General features: G+C 39.6%; 3 protein-coding genes across 8 annotated transcripts in view; 2 read left to right on the top strand and 1 right to left on the bottom strand.

Annotated features, from left to right (window-relative positions):
- Positions 1-7,547, bottom strand: part of sipa1l2a (signal-induced proliferation-associated 1like 2, genome duplicate a) — an 86,002-nt gene extending 78,455 nt beyond the window's left edge. For all 4 annotated transcript variants that reach the window (XM_086166470.1, XM_086166486.1, XM_086166478.1 and 1 more), the window contains exon 1: positions 7,203-7,547. The gene's annotated coding sequence lies outside the window, so the exon portion shown is untranslated. The remainder of the gene's footprint in view (positions 1-7,202) is intronic.
- Positions 7,548-7,960: 413 nt separating this feature from the next.
- map10 (microtubule associated protein 10) lies at positions 7,961-10,520 on the top strand. The gene has a single exon (XM_086161361.1). The coding sequence runs from the start codon at positions 8,056-8,058 to the stop codon at positions 10,486-10,488; it is 2,433 nt and encodes an 810-aa protein (XP_086017487.1). The 5' UTR covers positions 7,961-8,055; the 3' UTR covers positions 10,489-10,520.
- A 920-nt stretch (positions 10,521-11,440) lies between these two features.
- On the top strand, positions 11,441-15,780 carry ntpcr (nucleoside-triphosphatase, cancer-related). Of its 3 annotated transcripts, none has more exons than XM_086166504.1 (5): positions 11,441-11,520; positions 13,244-13,406; positions 13,484-13,586; positions 14,556-14,765; positions 15,249-15,780. In XM_086166504.1, exons 1-5 carry the CDS (start codon positions 11,487-11,489, stop codon positions 15,324-15,326), a joined length of 588 nt encoding a protein of 195 aa, XP_086022630.1. In that variant the 5' UTR covers positions 11,441-11,486; the 3' UTR covers positions 15,327-15,780. The 3 variants fall into 3 exon arrangements, with proteins under 3 accessions (XP_086022630.1, XP_086022639.1, XP_086022649.1); XM_086166513.1 differs by having other exon boundaries at positions 14,556-14,783; XM_086166523.1 differs by having other exon boundaries at positions 11,454-11,520; positions 13,222-13,406.
- The last annotated feature ends 202 nt before the right edge of the window (positions 15,781-15,982 follow it).

Raw genomic sequence — 15,982 nt, 5'->3', positions numbered from 1 at the left:
GTTCAATTTAAATATCTATAAGACATTGGAAATTCCTACATAATATCACATGTTTTGGAAACTGCACTTTGAACTCTTCAATAACAATGTTTAAGTATTGTAATGAATAGCGGCTCTGGCAGGAATGCTTCAGTGGTACATGAACATGCACACACCACACACACAGATACACACACACACACACACACACACACACACAAACCTACTGAAGCTAGGCATTTTAAAGCACATCTGTCATGGCTCTGCTCCATTTACCTTGTTAATTACAATCGACCTCTATCAGAAACCTCTGGGGCGGTGTGGTGCAGGAGGTAGAGCAATCGTCTTTGGAACTGAACATTTCTGGTTTGATTCCCGTCTCTTCCTAGTGTTTCAAAGTGTTGTTGAGCAAGACACTGAACCCCTAACTGCTCCCCTGGCGCTGATGGACGACAGCCTACTGCTCATGGTTTATCCATGATGGTTTAATTGCAGAGAACTTAATTTCCCCATGAGGGGAGAATAAAGTTATTCTTATTAAACGAGTCAGCATGTTTTAAATGGTCTACAACAACCAATTAGATGGTTCTTTGCTCCATACTTAACTTGGGTCAATATGACACTCAGGGGCAAAGATGTTTGCATTATGGAGGTGAGCACTTCTAACCAAGACATTTCTAGTTAATCAATGGCAAATATTCAATGAAACTCTTCAACCCATTACTTAATGAATAACAGAATAACCAAAATAAACCAACCTGACACAATGTAGACTTTGACAATGGTATATGGTGCTACGATGACATCTATTTTTGTTTATTGGGATTAATCAGTTTGTTCTAATTCTTAATTGTTTTAACTTTATAGTAAGAGAGGATATGAAGGCAGTTCATGTGAGATAAGAGGATACAGAGAAAAGGGTTCGATGGAGAAGGTTGATTCACTGTGGCGACCCTTGAAAGGAAAAGCCAAAAGGAGAAGAGTCTTTCATATTCTATACTAGGCCATTCGTAAATGCTGTGGCAATATCTGAGAAGGTGAAGAGGCAGGAAAGGAAAGAGACATTCTGCTAGGATTGTGTGGTGTGTGTATGTGTCTGTGTGTCACCTACATTAAGTCCTGACTTTACTATTCAAACATACCCTTTCTTTTTCGCTACAGTAGGAAGGAGGTATGCACACCAAATCCCTTCTTATCTCCCATTGGAGGCTGGCTGAAACCAGAGAAGTCAGTCGTCTTGATTGTCTGTGCCTGCTGAAGGAAACATAGACTGAGTTAACCCCACGGGTCACAACTGGTCCTTGGACTTAGTAGCCTTCAGGTTAATGACTGGCCAACACTCATTTTATCTATGGATCAGGGGTAGAGATCTAGACAAAACATCTAGGCAAGGTTTGCAACTTGGCCTTTTCCCCTAACATTCTTGATACGGATACTAATAGGTCCCTAAGGGAAAAGGAAGTGCAGACATAATTCATCTTGGCAGGCCACATATTTCTATATGCTTTCTATTGCATACCCTTAATGTGGGGGACAATGATTCTTGGAGTGGCACTTAATTAAAGGATGTCTTGGAAAAAAGAGAGCAACACGATCATTCTAATTCATGGAGTTCTGCAGTTTTTTTTCGTAGAACAAACATAAAAAAATGGGAAAAACCTGAAAAAGGAATCCTTTTTCCTCTTTTTTTAAGACAAACCTTTAAATTGAGTAGAATCTTTAGAAATTAGACAACTTGATAAGGCTGTGTGAACGTTATGTGTGTATGGTATTACAAGGTTGTGTCAAGCCTGTGGAGATTATACCAATGGTAGCAATAATATGGAAATTGAATACATCAGTTTGTAATCATTCTAAAAACCCTGGCAATGTAAGCATAATTGTCCAGTACGTGGGATTTGTGGTAATGACGATAGTCTTTCTTGAACAACTGAGATGACCTAATTTTCACTATGGTTTGAAAGCATCACAGGGATTATTATGAGGATTAGTTTTTCTTTTAGATGGAGAAAATGTCTTAGCAGTTACATCTGTGATGACTGTCAGCTACATCTGTTAATCATTGTACAGTATCATTTGTAGCTCCGTCTGTCAGCTGTGTGTTTTGGTTTGAGCTGAGGCCAGAAAATAATGTGGGTTCTCAAAGGTTGTGTGTGAAAAGTAAGGTCCAAGCCAGTCACATGATGATGCTTTGATGACCCTTTGCAGACTGGTAGTGTGTAATGTACGAATACAACACACTATTGCATACTTCAGCATTTGCAGAAAATAAATTCAGTTGACAGTAAAAAGAATATAGAAAAAAACCACAAATGATTCATTCTTCTGGCTGCAGTTATGTCACAGTAAGAATCAATATATCAATACTTCAGTGGGATATTTTTGTTATTTGAATATGCTGCGATTTATCAAAATGTTGGGCTGCAAATTGTTTGCCTCAGGGAAAATGTTGTCAATTTGGATTTCGTCAAATAAAAGAAGAAAATCTCCCCCTCTCTTTTATTGCAGCTGAAAGACTGATCCTCACTCTCAGATAAAACTACTGAAAATATGGCTGGGTCAGGACGAGTAGTTAAAAGAAAAACAATTTGTGTTTGCAATGTTTATTCAAAGCAAGATGCACTGTTGTGATTGCTAATAAATATTATTTGGACACCTGGACTTGATTAAATTCCTGATTGGGCTAAAGCAGCCTCTTGGATGAGAGGTTAATCTTTAATAAATTATGCAAGTACAGATGACTCAACGATGTGACCTTTAAGACCTACAATCTTGACGCGCACGCATTACAGTAAGTTTTGACACCATTGTCTTTTTCTGGAAAAATCCACCAAATCATAACATAAAACCCTGCAAGTCACTATCTGAAAATCAGATTGAAAGAACATTACCAAAATAAGAAAAAGTATTTCTCATTACGCTCTAAATATACAGTATTCAGTTAATAAATTAATTCATTTGCACTGTGGATCTTAACATGTAGTTTTCCATATCTGAGCTGATACTTTGAGACATGGAACAACAAATGTCTGGTGAAAAATGTTATATTGATTCCCCTCTTATCTCACTGTCATTCCAAAGTAAAAGAATGAAAAAGATTGCCCTCATGATGTCCTCTTCTCTCTCCTCCCAAAAACAGTGTTGCTATGAAAGAGCCAGCAGTGATGGTGTAAACCTTTAACCTAAACTTTGTCCCTTTATCCCACTTTCTGCTCAGTGTTTCAGACAGAGGGAATGGTGTTACAAGAGGTTGACAGGGTCCTAACCAGCAATGACACAATAAGCAATTGACTTCTGTCATTATACCATCTGCTTTATTGAGCAGCTTCCCCTCCAGCCATGGCACTGTGATGTCACTCCAACATGCCTGGCATGACAGTGAGGAAAGGGTAGCGTGGCAAGAGGGCAAGGAGGTGGGAAACTATAATGCAGAAGAAACTCAGAGATATTAAAAAGACAAAGGTGGAGAAACTATGAAAGCCACTTGGATGAATATGGAATTTCGCTGTGTCTGGACTACTTCTTATATCAATCACAGAGCTATCTGGTCAAGATGGCATTAGAGGGTGCATGTGTGCCATTTCTTGTTTTAAAAAAAATGCAAATCCTTTAGTGAGAAGCCTTTATATGGAACACTATGCATCTGACCAAACACAACATCCATATGCGTGTGTAATGTACAATTCCCACTGTCCGGCTCACCCACATCAGTTAAGTCAGATTAACCAGTGCTACATCTATGTGACACAAATAAATAAACAAGCAAAGCAGCGTATGAGGGCACATATGTCCTCCACAAACACACCACAGGCCATAACATCTCATTTCAGCATACCACATAAAGAATGAAAATGATGGTGCTTTGAATGGCTGTTGGCATTTTCCTGTGGTTCTCTGATGCTTGCTGACATACGCCAGCACCAGAGCAAGCTGTTGAACATGCTGTCTTAAAACCATTACACTGACTGCACATGAGAAGTCATGTCACACAATTCAGTCAGATGAATGACCCAAATGGAACCAAACATTGACCTGACACAAATTACTGGAAGAGTGTTTCTTCTCTTGGATCCATATTGTTGTTGAATGTTGTTGCTGCGTATCCCAGGTGGAAGGTAGTTCAGCAAGGACAGATAAAAGAAGTAATTTTTAATAGGTTTATTACACAGATCATAAACCAGATAACATGAAATGCACATCTTTCTTTTGATCTGAACCAGGGCTAATCAATTTTTATGAGGATGTATATTTGAACTAACTGGAATATCAAGAGAATGTTTCAATTGATTATATTCTGCTTCTTTTTATCATATATGACTAATATGGTAAGCATTGATTGTACTGTTGACTGTAACTGATCAATAATATTATAGATGTAATAGATCAATCAAATAAAAGACTGCCAGTACTATTTCAAGACTTCTTCTATACTAAAAACAATAAAACCAACAATTGCACATTCTTCACAGACCTACGGTGGAACGCAGGATTTAATTCATTAAAAAAAAACACTAAACTAATGATGGCATTTGTGCTTTCTCTGATGGTGATGGAGGGGCTTAAAATGTTCCACAAATCCAGACTGCAATCAAAACAAAGGCTGACAAAAGACGAACAGAAAGTCCGGCTCTAACAACAGGAGCAGGCAGCATGTGATCCCCTGTCTACTGGTTGGTTGGTTTTGAAGCAACAGGATTTGGTTGGAGAGGCCCCATTGTGACTGCTGGATGGTCGACCAGTCAGCCAGCTCAGACCAGACTGGCTTTCCTTATCCTGATCACATGCACAGGGTGCAGAAATCAGAGGCACCACATCTTTTGGCATTTTCTCTTGCACAAATGTGAGGAATGCATTACTCTTTTTAACTGTGCACTTTCATGCTTCTGCAAACTAGTCAGCACACAAGTAGCAAAACCCCTCAAGAACAGAGACATAGTGGGAACCCACCCCCGAAATAGAAAAAACAAAAAACAGGCTATTTGTCCGGGTTGCTACAAGGCTAAGGGGCTAAAACCAGGCAATGCTGATAAGTTATTTTCACAATTCTGTGTTATGGTTACAAATTTATAGGCAAATGCTGTGTCACAAATACACCACACTGTAACCCTAGTAGGGCGTCTCCAAGCCCAGTAGGCCTGAAGACACTCAGCTCTACAATGATAAGAATTGGATATGTGTTCTGGGGCATGACGGGAAACGTTTTTTCTGCCAAACGTGACAGGTGCTGTATTGTTAAGCTGAGTACACAATGTGCACATAACTTAATTTTGAAAGACATATCTATCCAGCTCAATTACCTATTGTCTGTTTGTCAACGAAGGAGGCTGTGTTAGAAACCCTATTGATGGCAAAATGTAGCACTCTATTTAAAAAAGATTGAAGCATTTTACCCAGCATCGTCATTACCATGCCTACTGATCAGGTCTCCTGTGAGATCATTGCTGGCAGTGGATGAGAAAACACATCTACGCAGATACATTAATATTTACTTTATTTTAATTTTGAAATAATTCTATTTTATTTTAATTATATGAATAAATGAAGGGCCTGTGTTTATCTGTCATTCCTAAGAAAAAAATGGTATCCGTCCCCTTGAGCAATTTTGCAACACAGAATATACAATACTAAGTTCACTGTGTCAAGAAACCGATGAACAAAGTTTAAAATGTGTGTACAAATTAAACATTGATGAATGGAGTGAATCCGAATTAAATGGGGAAATAGATTAACTAGTAGAAGAATGCAAGAAATTAAGGAATGCAATGAAAAATGAACAGATTAATAAGAGTCTTTTCTGCTTTGTGCACAATAAAAGCGCATTAGTAACACATCCATTCATATGTATTTATGCCCATCGAGGAGAGTGGACAGTTTAAAAAAAGGGCCTTCCCGATAAGTAGACCAGACCCACAGCCAGACCATTGTCATGTTATAAGGAAAAAAAATCTTAAATGTGGTATCAGGCCATGAGCATACTTGGGCAATTTTAAAGCAATTCTGTACCTACTTAGTTCAGCACCAATGCAGCTCTGTGGGAAAACAATGTTTCCCTGACACAAAACAGGGAAATTTAATGCTGTTTTATTGATTCAACTCCCAAGGAGCACAAAAGGTCTCGATATGCTTGTTCAAGTCAGTTGGGAAAAACAAACAAGCAAGGGACAGTTACATTACCCTCATGAGCACCTTGTTGTTGTGCCTACAGCAGGCCACCAACAGAGGAATTGGCCCATTTATTTGCCTTTAATGGGAACTCAGCTATGGCTGAGGCTAAACATCCGACAGGAAGACAGCAAAGGATATGATGCAGGAAAACAAACAGTATTTCACTTGTTTACTCTCCCAGTGGAATAATGGCTTCACTGTATATAGCAGATTACAGGCAGGACATGCTAAGGCGAGGTAGGATGTAGACCACTCTGATGTGGGTGGAAATAACTCTTTGTTTTTATCAATCATACTGACAGGCTCAGAATTCTGGAAAATATCAGTTGAAAAAAATATATATATGTGAGTGTGGCTGCGTGCGTGTATATATGACTGAAGAAGGAGAGATTGCTTTGTCTTTGCGTGCTATAATTAAATGCACATTTTCACCCCTGGAGCGCACAGAGGAGCGGGCTCCACAGTGGGCAAGTGAAGGCTTTATTAGCTGTGACCAATTTTAATGATGCTTTTGTCGCCCCCTACCGTCCGATGGCCGTACCGACGCCATCTTACAAAGTCATTCAGAAAGATTTCACTGTGAATCAGCTATTACCTCTGCGAGATCGTTCTCACACTCCCAAGGCAAACATGAGAAGTCTTAACAACAGGCAGCCTCGACAACAGGCAGCACCGTCCGCCTTCTAGAGCAAAACTGCAACTATCGTTTTGAAAACATTTGTTTTCGGATTAACGGCCTGCCGTAAATAAACAAACAAGCGGCGAGTTGAAGGAGCCCCGAAACTCCGATCATGGCAATTTAGGAAAAGGCGGGTTAAACAGGTAAAACTACTCTTTTCCAGTGACAGATCGTTTTAATTCATGCGTTATTTGCTCAGATCACATCTGCCCGTGTGTCTGAAAGTAACTTTAAGCTTGGTGTTCACCACTAACTGCTCCTCTCACTCCTCACTTTCCAGTTCGTTTGTTTACACTGTTGGAAGCAAAAAAAAAACAAAAACTGAAGTCAAGAAGACAAAAAAGAAAGCCCCTCACCGACACTCTCCTATCGGTCTTACCTCACGAAGACTTGTGCGGTGTGATAGTTAATGTAGTTAGTTATCCTCGGTCAAACCAGTGGTCTCGATGCGTTGTTCCGACTCATATGTGTCGCCCGCACTCTCAGCTTCCAGACTGAAGGCACAGACCATAGCGATACGCATCCAGCACCTATCTCAGTGATGACAACACGCACGGAGCGAGGCTCCACCCACCGGCGCCCTCCGTTCGCTCCTAGGAACTCTTACCTCGTACGTGTGACTGGTGGATTTATTTATTAATTTTTCATTTTCTTTTTTTATTTTCTTTTTTTCAGGATCACAAACCTAGTTGGACGTTAAATAAAAAAGTAACATGTCGCGTCAGTCGAGCCTGGTTGCCACTCACTACCAGACTATTTTCGTCTTTAAGCCCAGTAAGCCCACAGTGGCACCATCTGGTGAACTGGAGGAAAGTGGCCATCCCGATTCCACCCTAAAATGATTATATTATTCATCTCCATTCAATCTTTGTATGTCCACTTCGACATGTTTTCTTAGGAGTGAAATCAAAAACAGCTGATTTTTGGCGTTATCTATATCTGAAATCAAGTACATAAACGAAATACTATGAAATATCTCAAAATGTTATTATCACCATTCTTCTTATTTTTAATTACTGATTTTTAATGAGCAAACGTAATTGACGATGAAGAACAAGATAAGAAACTACATTTCCCATCGAGCGAAGCAGGTGACGTAGATATCTCGCGACTTGTATTTGTTTCCATGGATTCGATAGAGGCTAAACGCGCAGAGTCCGAGGATTAGGTAGAAAGTACTTAAGAGGTCTGCGAGATTTCTTCCGTTTTTTTTTAGAAACGCTGCTCTCATAATGTCCATGGAACGACACGGTAGCCATCAACTGGAGACTTTTTTTTCATTTGAGTTTTTGGTGGACTACGTTCAATTCGATAAAGAAATCAACGTGTCCGACTGGCTAGCTCTCGGGATACGACTGCTGGATTTCCCGACGCTGCTCATTTATCAGCCTGAGCGAAGAGATCGTGAAATCATACACAGGGAGCTGGCAGAAGGACCTAAGAGAGGAAAATACGACTTTAATAGAGGCAAGTCGTGTTTCTTTAAAATGAACCTAGACTCTTTGCAAGCTCATCTGTCGAACACCCCACTCTACGCCATGGTGTTGGATGTAACCGAGGAGATCCCCAAATTAGTGGGGAACTCCACGCTCTCCCTGGCTACAGTCATGGACAAAATCAGAGAGGATGTCAGGAAACATGGAGTTTCCACTCACTCCTCACACGGTGAAAGGGGCCTTGTCAGTATGTATAACCTCCAAGGGGAGAGAGTTGGATCACTTTCTGTGAGTTACAAACTATTAACTCTTGGAGTTAGTTTACATGGAAATGTGACAGAGAGGAGAGACATAAACACTGAAGGACACAAGTTCGAAGAAACCACCATGGGGAATAATGTAGAAACAAAACCCATACCTTTGAGCAGGAAAGTTACGTTGTCTTCACCGGAAAACTCGTACATCCAATCACAGGATAATACTTTGCTAAATATGGATAATCAAGACAACTCTCTTTGTGAGACTGAAAATAAAACAAGAAGCCAAACGCCTCAGAGTCCTCAAGAAAATGAGTGCTTTGAAGAAGATTTAACTGTATTCTGCCCCCCACATCTTTACTACAGTAATTCTGGGGAGAAAGAAAGCAAATATGAAGGAAGTGATTACAAGTTCTTGAAAAAAGATTCACAGGATTTTACCACTGAAGATACATCCTCTCCGAATGACAACCAGCAGGCATCAGTGGTATTGCAGACAGTGCAGCATACGAATGAATCATCGAACAACCAAGAAACAAGTGTGGGGATTCCAAATGTCCTCGGTGAAGCCTTAAGACAGTTACCTCTCCTAAATGCTCTTCTCATTGAGGTGTCACAGCTCAATATCAAAAGTGCCCACAAATCCTTGCCAGTTCATCCTATTTTAGCTCAGATTTATAAGTCTGCAGAATCCTCCAATGTGCAAACGAGCACACCACAGAACAAAACCTTACACAGCACCCAAGGAGCAAATCACAGGTTTAAACATTTACATTCATCAGGAAAATATTCATCAGAAATCATGAGACCTGCATCTGAGAGACTGCTACAAAACATACACAGAGAACCTTTGATGGGGATTTCAACCTCAAGGAAAACCCCTGGGAAAAAGCTAGTGTATGGAACAACTAAAACATTTCACCTGAGGCTGAAGAAAAATTCTTCCACTGGAAAACATCGCGAGTGTATAGAATTAATTCAGAATGAAACACAATCAGTTTTGAAAAAAGGAAACACAAAATCTTCAGATAAGATTAGTGTATACAGCAGGAAAATATCAAATCAGAAATCTTTCAGGGAGGACATCAAGACAACGGCAGAGAGTATCGCAGTTGACTCAGACCAAAACAAGATCGTACTTCAGAAAAGCAACATACATGCAAGTGATTCCATGATGAAAATCAATGAACGACAAGATGGAGATTCTCAACCAATTTCTGAAATTCTTCCTTCTTCTGAGAGGGACATAAAGAGTATTCACAACTCCACTAAGGAGCGTGAGAGTGTTGCCATAAACAACAAGAATCAGATTGAATCAAATCAATTTCTCTATCAATACGACAGCCGCAGAGAGAAAATTCAATCTTCTGGATGCAGCAGACACAGCAGCCCCAAATCTTTATCTTCAGAGCCCAGCAGGGAAAGAAGCTTGGAGCCAGACTATACTGATGACTTTAACAGCCTTGGGCCCAGTGATGCTTACTCTTCTGACCCTGCGAGTAGTCCTGAGGCCAGGACTCCAAAGCCTCCTGTTTGTCCTCACTCCCACTATTCTGACTCTGGCTCGGAATCCATCCAGAAGAGAACTGTCCTCCCTACACCCATTAAAGCTTGCAGTTCTCCACAGCGGTCTGTAAGAGGTACATATGTTGTTCATCCCCGAAACCAGTCTTCCGCGCTCAGCTCCTCCTCCGATCTTGGAGACAAGTCAGATTCTGAACAACCAACGTGCTCCAGAAAAGGGATGACAGGGTGGAGCTCTGGGGCTGGGACTTTGAGGTCATCAGCAGGTCAAAGTAGAGAGTCAAACAGGAGCGGCCCTCCGGCTCAAGAATCTTCTGAATCTGTGTCCTCATTTAAACCAGAGGAGTTTGAGGCACAAGAGGATGAGTTTGAATCTCTGGATTTCAGAAAAGAGTATCAGCAAATCTCTGACTTAGTGGTCAACAATCTTTGTGGCTACACTATGTAAAGGCCAACTCTAAAATTTCACTTCTTTAATAAATGCAGGTATTTATAAAATGGATGTCTAAGTGTGATTTCTCAGTTGTCAAACGCTGCTGAAACTGATCATCTTGTTGGGTCTTTTTGAGCCAGAAAAACTTTATTATATAACTAGGGGAGAACCATTTGCCATTTATGCAAATCATTTAACTTTTCATAACGCTCTTAATTTCCATTAACGTTTACATAGAGCTGCTGCTTGTTGGGTGATACTTCATCTAACTACTTCCAACTAATTTGCATTTTAACTGATATGTTTTGACTGCCAGAACAGAAGCGGTAAGATAACTTGTTAGACTGGTGCTGTTTGTTTGGCAGGATACAGGATGTTCAAAATTTGAGCTTCAGAGTGTCTGAAACCGATAGCTCTCTTACTCGCGCTCTCTCAGACACATTCATCCATACTGTACTGTATGGATATAAACATTGGGTTAAGACATGTGACAATTCGTTTATATATTCATTTTTATCAGGTCTGAATTTTGCACATTTTTGTGGCTTGCTGTTTTTTTTTTAGACATTTTCTTCTCATCATTTAACAGACTTAAAATTGTCTGCAATTTCACGTACAGTAAACGTTACTAAACTGATTATACCATATATAATATTAATATAAATAAGAGGGGAAATACAATCAATTTCCGAAAATGCTTTAGTATGTTTTGATCACCTATTTTGTGTTTAAAATATGTATTCATTAGTATATTGCTTCAAAATATGATTTACCTTCGCAGTTCATTAAATTCCTTCTCCACGAAACATAGTCTTGTGTACGAACTTTTACTCTACCTAGAAACGCAAACTTGACTATCCGCAGTTTGAGTGTTTTGTTTATGTTTCTGCCCTAAGCAATTAGCAAATAATGGGTGTCAATAGAGGTTTGAGGTCCTGCCGTGGAGGAGGTTTTTGCGCATGCGCCAGCTCGGTGTGTCCGGAAGAGCTGCGGCGTTGAGGTGAAACGTTGAGATGTTGAAACACGTTTTCTTGACTGGACCTCCAGGTAACAGATCCCACCAGTAAACGGCTGTTCATGTCACAGTTGCTGCAAACCACGAGAAAAGAGCTGGCGAAGTATTGATAAGCCTTTGCTGACTTGGCTATCTTAAGCCTTTTTAGCTTCTGAAAGTGTCCCGTATCTTTGCATGATACCGAGCCTGACAAGCTAGTTTAGCTTTGAGCCTGTAACAAGTAAGAGGTTTTTGAAGTGGGAAGTGTGTCTCCTTAGGGAAACTCCAAGCTTTTCGGCGCTGTCAGTCAAATTTAATCCATATACGGTAGAAAATTAGTGATGTTTTGGTTTAAAAGTTCAGACGCTGCACTTTGCTGGAGGTTTCCTGCTTCTTCCCAGCCCGGAGTTAACGGGATTGGTCGAGGGAAGGGTCCCTGAAATCCTGTTACATATAACGGAAGTTGAACATAGCACAATAATACTTTGTTGTCTTAATCTCCAAAGTCTCTCACACCTTTCAGGTATTCATATGGTTATAGCTTCTACTTCACTCTTCAAGACCTGTGATCTTTGAAGGTTTTAAGCAACAAGGACCCTGGTATTTCACTCTTTGGGTTAAAGATGGAATGGACTTCCTAAAGCTGGAAAAATTGAACTTGTACTCTAAGGATACTCATATTTCATGAGTATCCTTAGAGTACAAGCCCCTTTTTTGGTGTCATTGTTGCTTGACAAAGACCTGTTAAACGCAAAGTCTCATTGCAGACAGACTTCACCACAACTAAATTATTTTTTTAACTCAGCAAATAGGCCATCCCTGAAATTAAATCAATTCAAAATAAAGTCAAGTCTAGCTGTAAGGCATACAACTTATAATTCTAGCTGCGTTTCATTACAGTTTATGTGTGGTAATGGACTTGCTCCCCCATAACTGGGGATTGCAGGCAAAATCCTCAAAAAACAACAGCTAAAATTAAGATACCACAAGCAATGATTATTTCCATTTGGATTGAATTGTGATTTATTCATTGTCTTTTAAAATAACATTTATAATTTTATGATCCATTTAATATTTGAAATCTTTACAGTCTATTTACGGACATTTCCAAATAATTTCCTACTTGCTGAAATCAGAGGACAGTTTGCTCCCCAAAATGAGACAAAAGAAAACCAAAAAAATGATATCATTAAAAATAGAATAGCTGCAGCTGAAACTTAATAATTAATTTTTGAAGCTCTCTTGTGAACTAAGAGGCGTTAAACAAGCTTTATCTGTTAGGTGGGGTGCACTGTCTCAGACACTCAAACCCCCTAATATGGGTTAATGGACTGATTCAAGTGTGTGACTTTTAAAAAACATATAAGCTTTAACATTACTGATGATATTTCTTTTTTTGTCAATGTCAGCCATTGGAAATAGCTGATAATTTGTAATACACCAATGCTAATGACAAAGACTGAGACGGTTCGGCCATGTACAGAGGAGGGATAGTGAATATATTGATAGACGGATGCTAGAATTGGAGCTGCCAGGCAAAAGGTCTAGAGGAAGACCAAGGAGAAGATTTATGAACATAGCGATAGAGGATATGAAGTTAGTTGGTGTGAGAGAGGAGGATACAGTGAATAGGGTTAGATGAAGAAGGTTGATTCGCAGTGGCGACCCCTGAAGGGAAAAGCTGAAAGGAAAAGAAGAATTGTTAAAAAGTCAGCAGTGTGTAAATGATATTAACAAAAATGTCATATTGGTAGTTTGATGGTGTTTCTGCTGCAGGTGTGGGGAAAACCACTCTGGTCCAAAAAGCCTGCGATATGTTGGTGTCATCAGGACACACCCTTGAGGGGTTTTACACAGAGGAGGTCAGGGAAGGAAGCCGGCGAGTGGGCTTTGATGTGGTCACACTGAATGGCGAGCGAGGCCACCTGTCCAGAATCAGGTAGCAGGGCTGTCATAGAATCCTAATCAAAGTACCCTGTTGTCCGTGTCTAACCCTTGCCTCATTTCACCCCACAGCAACACTGCTGGTGCATCTCATGGCAGACAGAAATACACTGTCGGCCAGTACGTGGTTGATCTACCTTCATTTGAAGGTCTAGCTCTCCCGCTCTTCAGGAATGTAAGCCAGCTTTGTCACTAAATCAAAGACAACAAAACCGTCTCTACTCTTCCTGCTCACCAATTTGCAAACACATAAATTCCACAGTGGCTTTTGTAGCGCTGTCGGTGCCGTCTGGCCATCACTGACCGTGATTAATCCGGCATGTAAAGTGGAACAGATTGCCACCTACATGTTTGCTGAGAGGAAGGGGCCTATGTATTACCAGTGGGTGCTGCACTTAAATCTCTGTACAAATTTGTAATCACAGAGGATCACTGTGTGCGTGTAACATTCATTCATTACCAGAGGTTATCCATCAATCAGCTTTACATACATGAGACATTAACATGATGAAATGTTTACTAACAGTGCAGAAGCGTAAATGTCTCCCATGAAGCCTTTTTCATTGTATTATAAACTACAAATGGGCAATATGGGAAGTAAGGTAATATTCACCTTACTCAGACACAAGTTTTTTTTTATGCTGACATATAGTGAACTAAATGATGGTTTCAGTGACTCCCCAGGAATGAAAAGATTATTTCAAATACTGCTCTTAAAGCAAGATGATCTGACCTATTGAGTATATAATTCATTGGTGATTATGATTCAAATGAATCAGTCAAGAAAACCTGGCCCTGAGACTCTCAGATACTTAATTTTTTTAATTTGTTCTTTTTTTATGACCTTTAAATATTTTTTGTTTTTATATCCTTTGTTTATATCTTTAGTAATTTTAGGTCAGGGATGTTTTGACTGAGCAGTTGCATGTATAAGTCTTACATGATTTTGAAAACAAGTGAATTTCATAAAGAAAATAGTGCCAAGTAAGATTTATGTAGTACACATTAGACATGGCAAATCTTCCTTTTCACAGTCAATAATTTGCCATATATGATATAAAATTTTGCATGTTGTCCAGCATTCATATAAGGTGTAATTCTTAAAAGGCATTTGTTTTGGTGTTTTTGCCTTCTTTCACCTCAGGTCAACTCAGCGGATACGGGCAGTAGGAAGGTGTTTGTCATTGACGAAATCGGGAAAATGGAGCTCTTCAGCCAGCCATTCATAAGGGCGGTGAGACAGACCTTAGACAGCTGTTCCTGCTCCATCTTTGGCACCATCCCCATCCCCAAGGGGAAACCGCTCGGTCTCGTTGAAGAGGTCCGGAACAGGAGAGATGTCAAAGTCTTCACGGTGAGCACCAACATTTAGGTCAGTTTAGAGGCTTATAAGTCTCCCAGTAGTTTACACTGTATCTACTTGGTCTTAGAAGCCAGTTATTCTGCACATTTATGTAGAGGGGCCATGCCCTGCATTATCCCTCTCCTATAGCAGGATTAACTCTAAATCATGCGTGACTGATTAAACAACAAAGGGTGGTCGCAAATGTCGAAATAATTTATCACGGAAGATTCAGTTATGGATATTGTCATGCAAAGCATTCACCAAGCCATAGTAGTTACTACACCAAACAAGGTTATGAGGAAGTACAAACATATTTTGGAAGTACATGATTGCTAATGACACAGATGTGACAGTAGGCAAGAGATTATTTACAACATGTTGAACTGATAATCTTATAGTGGAAACTGTTGAGGCCTAAGTAGACACAATAAAACAGCATTCCCACGCAGTTTTTCATAAATGTGTTTTTTTCTTTTTTTCCCCAACACTTAGGTGACCAAGGAGAACAGAAATTCCATTCTACAAGATATTCTATTAACACTACAGGAGTGTTTAAAACATGTAAACTGAAATATTGATCTGAGCTGCTTTAAGAAATACTCAAATCTAACTGTATTTTTGCATCGCAGAAATGTTTTGGCACAAAATAAAGAATATGCAAGAGTTTATGTTAGAGCACGAATACTTGTTTAGCAACAGTTTTGTTGGTTTGCTCTTGGTAATTGTATATTAATTGAGTTGGTGTTTTGCATGGACATTTCATTAAATCAGTTGAAAAGTTTGTTTAAAATTTGCAAGCACTTGCTAAAAAGTCAGTAAACAGTTGCTTGAAAATGTGCTAGAAATGTCCTTAAAGTAGGTCCAGGAACCAGGGACAATATATGTTTCTACTTCAAATTGTAATTATATTTAAAAGCTCATATCGGTGATGCTTTATCAGATTTCCTGCATATACAGTTATTGCTTGTAATATGTGTTGAATTGAGGCAATGTCTATTAAAGCTAAGTTTATTTATTTTCTTGATTTGAAAGTTGGTCTATTTCTGTTATGTCATGTTTATCATTTTTCATACTGTGATGTATATGAATATCAAAACCTACTCTCGAAGTTGGGATTGTTAGGTTTCACACAGCTGAAAGGGAATTCCCCCCTGCAGTATGACTTGTGTTGACAAATCAAGTATTTATTGACTTGAACCTGGTCTGAAAATGTTGCAAGCTGGCGG

This window comes from Fistularia commersonii, chromosome 2 (assembly GCF_037954325.1).
Source record: "Fistularia commersonii isolate RoL2024-O1a breed Wild chromosome 2, RoL_Fcom_v1.0, whole genome shotgun sequence".
Taxonomy (NCBI): Eukaryota; Metazoa; Chordata; class Actinopteri; order Syngnathiformes; family Fistulariidae; genus Fistularia; species Fistularia commersonii.
Note: the sequence above shows the minus strand (reverse complement) of the source record. Positions and strands in the feature narration are given on the sequence as shown.

Coding starts and splice junctions, on each gene's coding strand:
- ntpcr (XM_086166504.1), top strand. CDS start 11,487: ATGTTGAAACACGTTTTCTTGACTGGACCTCCAG. Junction 13,587..14,555: donor CTCTCCCGCTCTTCAGGAAT/GTAAGCCAGCTT, acceptor CTTTCACCTCAG/GTCAACTCAGCGGATACGGG. Junction 14,766..15,248: donor GAGATGTCAAAGTCTTCACG/GTGAGCACCAAC, acceptor CCCAACACTTAG/GTGACCAAGGAGAACAGAAA.
- map10 (XM_086161361.1), top strand. CDS start 8,056: ATGTCCATGGAACGACACGGTAGCCATCAACTGGAGACTTTTTTTTCA.